Source organism: Sinocyclocheilus rhinocerous, unplaced genomic scaffold (genome assembly GCF_001515625.1).
Source record: "Sinocyclocheilus rhinocerous isolate Xijiao unplaced genomic scaffold, SAMN03320098_v1.1 scaffold1121, whole genome shotgun sequence".
Classification (NCBI taxonomy): Eukaryota; Metazoa; Chordata; class Actinopteri; order Cypriniformes; family Cyprinidae; genus Sinocyclocheilus; species Sinocyclocheilus rhinocerous.
In genome coordinates this window covers 94,823-99,014 of record NW_015670367.1, presented here as the reverse complement: position 1 = coordinate 99,014, position 4,192 = coordinate 94,823, and the positions used below count along the sequence as shown (strand labels likewise).

The 4,192-nt window shown below is 37.5% G+C and overlaps 1 protein-coding gene across 1 annotated transcript in view; it reads right to left on the bottom strand.

The window, feature by feature from the left end:
- Nucleotides 1–4,192, bottom strand: part of LOC107734122 (phospholipase D2-like) — a 30,126-nt gene that overhangs the window by 13,707 nt on the left and 12,227 nt on the right. Inside the window, 5 exon segments of the mRNA XM_016545975.1 lie at nt 1,083–1,193; nt 1,375–1,453; nt 2,906–2,989; nt 3,105–3,248; nt 3,366–3,476. Coding sequence (XP_016401461.1) covers nt 1,083–1,193; nt 1,375–1,453; nt 2,906–2,989; nt 3,105–3,248; nt 3,366–3,476 — 529 coding nt within the window.

Here is a 4,192-nt window from a genome sequence, read left to right as displayed (position 1 = left end):
GGTTTGATGTGATATGAGCTAACCGATCTTTAGATTAAATCACCATTGGTAGCGCGATTTATTGTAATGCTTTTTTCCTCAGTTGGTCAGAACAAACGTGGCAGACTTGTTACTTACTTGTTCAGATGACAATATCCGGTGAAAATTCTTATTTGGGTCATAGATGCCAAGACGTAGGCTAGAATCTGTGATTGCGAAGTACAGTAAATATCCACACCTGTGCGGTGACTGACTGCCACACATACTCTTCAAAACATTAGATTCATCCGTGCTGGAGCCGTGCCAGAGCACAACCCACGCAAGAAAGATAATTCCGCAGACAGCTGCAATTGCAGGATTTCAAACAGAGATGGCGACAAAGAGGCAAAACTTACGGACTGCAGCTTTAACTAAATGTGTATTAAAGGTGTTTGCTTAAAATCTGTTAACCTGTGGGAGGACGCCAGCACACAGAAGCGTTCTTTGTTTACATTAGTTCAAAGTTACTGCTAGATTTAATGTAAAATAATGTAATTAATGTGATAAACTATACATCATTAAAAGGTCTAAGACTCAAGCTTCATTTTTTGAATCTTATAGTGACAGCTGGCGTCCTCCCACAGGTTAACACATTTTAAACAAACACTGTTAATACACATTTAGTTAACAAAACGAAAATGCACATTTTAATGCTATAAAGTGTACACAATGAGAGAAATAAACAGCAGATGTTCATGTTAGCAACTTCAAAACAATGCCAGAAAGTGAAACGCGCAGAAACGTGAAGCGCAAAGGGAAAAAAACGGTATCGCAAGCTCACACTTGACTGAAATGCAAAATAAAAGCAGCGTTGCAAATAAATTAGTAGCTATGGCCATGGAAAACATGAGGTGCAAAATCATTGCTTTTGCGCCGTTTTATTTATTAATTAATTAATTTATTTATTTTTGTTTGCAAAAAGTACATTAATTTTTTTCCTCAATACTTTCATTTTCGTTTGCAAAACTTTATTTTCTTTTGCAATACTTCAATTCTTTTGCAAGGATATGTGGCATTGATTTGACTCCATAGCAGTATAAACAGATCCGTGTAGTGCATCAAACCTTAATATTGGGGTGCAGGTTCATCAGTGTTCTTTTGCTGTAGCCGCTGTTGATACCCAGAGCCAGTTCCACCTCCTTATACAACAACACACACACCTTCACGCCCTGTTCCTAAACACCACACACACACCGGGCCATGTTAAAGTTCATGGCCATCAATATAACTACAACTATAAATAATGGTCTATAACTATAAATATAACTATAAATGATTGTCTAACAGATGGAGTGCTTTTTAAGATAACTGATTTAATGTAAAAAAGTTTAATGTTATGGAAAAGGATCAACATACTGCTTTGCGTTTGAGAATCTTGTCCAAGCGCCAGTATGTCCCTGTAGCTGGACGTTTGAGGAAAACCTCTGGACTGAGCCTGCAGAGAGAGAAACTCAAATATCTTCACAAAACTCAATCACACATATAATTTCAACACATTAAATACAGTATATGACAGTGGCGCCTGCAGGTGTATGACTGTCTGCACTGTGCGTACCATGAGCGCTCTGACTGACCCGAGAAGCATTTTCCTTACGAATATTACGGAAGTTGTTACCTATTTGTGTCCCGTACTTCTGTCAAATGAACCAGCGATGCCAATTATTCGTGATTTAATCATTCTTTTGAGTCAGTTCTCTCTTTTCAGTGAACTGGCTGAACGTGTTGGACCACTTTCTCGAATCATACAGCCTTCCTCTGGCCTCGGGTCTGAAATTAACAGGGACTTAATTGGACAAAAATGCCCCTGCACAGTTAAACTAAATCTATTACGGCTGTCGTGAATGAAGTGAATATGAAACGAAAAGTGTTGATTGCGGCATTACATTTAGATCTGCTCATATCGCAACGAGTTGAGAATTATAACCAATCACACATGATTCTGTTGAGTTTATGAACGCAATGGCCAATCAGAGGTGTTCAGATTAGTCCTCACTGACAGAGCCCTGCATTTCAGCCCGAGTCCGATGGGGACCGACTTATTTACGCCCCTATAGGGCCGGGCTTCGGGCCAATTTTCACATCACAGCTCACAGTCGGGCCTGCATCGGGCACCTAGGCTTCTCCTTCTTTATATATTTTAAAAAGACAGAGACTGCAGAAGGCGCGTCCTGTTTGTTTTCTTTCCTTTACAAAAGCTCAACGTTTTGTTGTTATTGTGAGTGTACATAATAAAAGTAGACCCTTTACAGGGTGATGAATTATGTATTACTCTTATCTGAGCAGAAATTACGGCGTATTTTAAGTTGTTTCCACTGTTTTTAGGGGGGAAAATGCCAGTTATCGCACTGGCGCCTCCATGTCCTACAGTAAGCATGTTTTTTATTTCAGATTGATTTTTTTATTAGTCTAACTGTTGGAAACTGCCATGTCTTGTGGTGAAGCCTTGAATATGCTTGAAGTGTTTTATATCTATTGATTTCATTGTAAGCAAGTCAAGTGTTAATTTGAAAGGCTAAATTGACCAAATATGTTGTCAACCTGCTGGCCGCTTGGTCGTCACTTTAAAAAACAAAAACTTGAATTTTACAAACTAAAAAATGCTCCAAGCATTTATCAAAGTTAACTTAATAATGAAACGAAAATAAACATAACCACTTTGCTATTGAAAACAAAACTGAACTATTTTAATGGCTGCAACAATAGTATAGGCTGGGTAATGTGGTGGCTCCAGTCAGAACCGGCCCGAGAATTCTGATAATATTTTAGTAGAAATCCTGATTTCAGGTCTTTATTGTAGGTCTAGATTGTATACAGTACGTGATTACAAATGGAGCTACTGACCCATCAAGGCCATGTACTGTACATGTGTGTGTAGTATTACACTGACCACCAATCGGTGATGAAGATCTCCTCCTTGGCCTGTTCCAGTGCATCAGCCAGGTCTGAGAAATAGCCATTCCCATTAACATACCTGTCAATCAACCAATGAGTCATTTACTCAACACCCACTTCATTACACAAACTAGTCAATCAATCAATTTTCCTTGATCGAAAGTTCAAAGGACATATTACATAAATGCACACACCACTTTGTGAGGGTGTCCGGTCTGGGTGGGGCGAAGCCTTCAAAGCGATGCGTCTGGAGGAAATCACAGCGCTCAGAGAGACTCCGAATCTCATGACTCCACCACAAGGCCTGCCTGTAGCTATTGCACTTAATCACCAGCTTCCTACAAAACACACACATACCAGCTGTTGCTGCACATGTCTCTGTAAAACGGTCTGTCAGACTGGTGTAAGTAGTAGGAAGACTTTCTTATATTGGTCCTCAGACTCCACTTTTTTACCTGCTGAAGTTCTCGATGGAGACACCATGTTTGGTATCAGTGTAAACACGTCCAACCAACACCTTCAGCTCAGGATCGAACAGCAGAACAAACGACACAATGCCAGGATCTCTGCTCATACACAGCAATTATAGAAAACAACAACAGAAAATCAATTATAAAAATTAGTAACCAGAATGAAGCAAATATTAATCCACATTAAATATGAGTATGGTAATAAACAGGTAATAAAATAGTAATAAAAGCTTGAGGCTATTCAGAGCAGAATCCAGCAACATTATACCAAATGAAAAACAACCAAATGATTTTGTCAGATTCACATCGATAATACATTACAATTTAAAAGTTTTTTTTTTTTAAAGAAATTCATTCTTTTATTAGCAAAATAAAAGTGACAGTGAAGACATTTATTATGTTACAAATAATATTTGTCTTTATTTCAAATAAATGCTTGTCTTTTAAACCTTTTATAAATTAAAAAAATCTTGAAAAAATGTATCATGGTTCCCACAATAATATTACATTTACATTTAGTCATTTAGCAGACGCTTTTATCCAAAGCGACTTACAAATGAGGACAATAGAAGCAATCAAAACTAACAAAAGAGCAATAATATGTAAGTGCAAATGACAAGTCTCGGTTAGCCTAACGCAGTACACATAGCAAGGTATTTTATTTTTTTATATATATATATATATATATATTTTGCAGTGCAAAATATAATTAAAAATGATAAACAGCTTACATACACCTAAGCTTTACATGATGTTGCAGTAATTATAGCTGATTATAGCATAATTCAGTCAGACCAGAGAGACTGTATCAC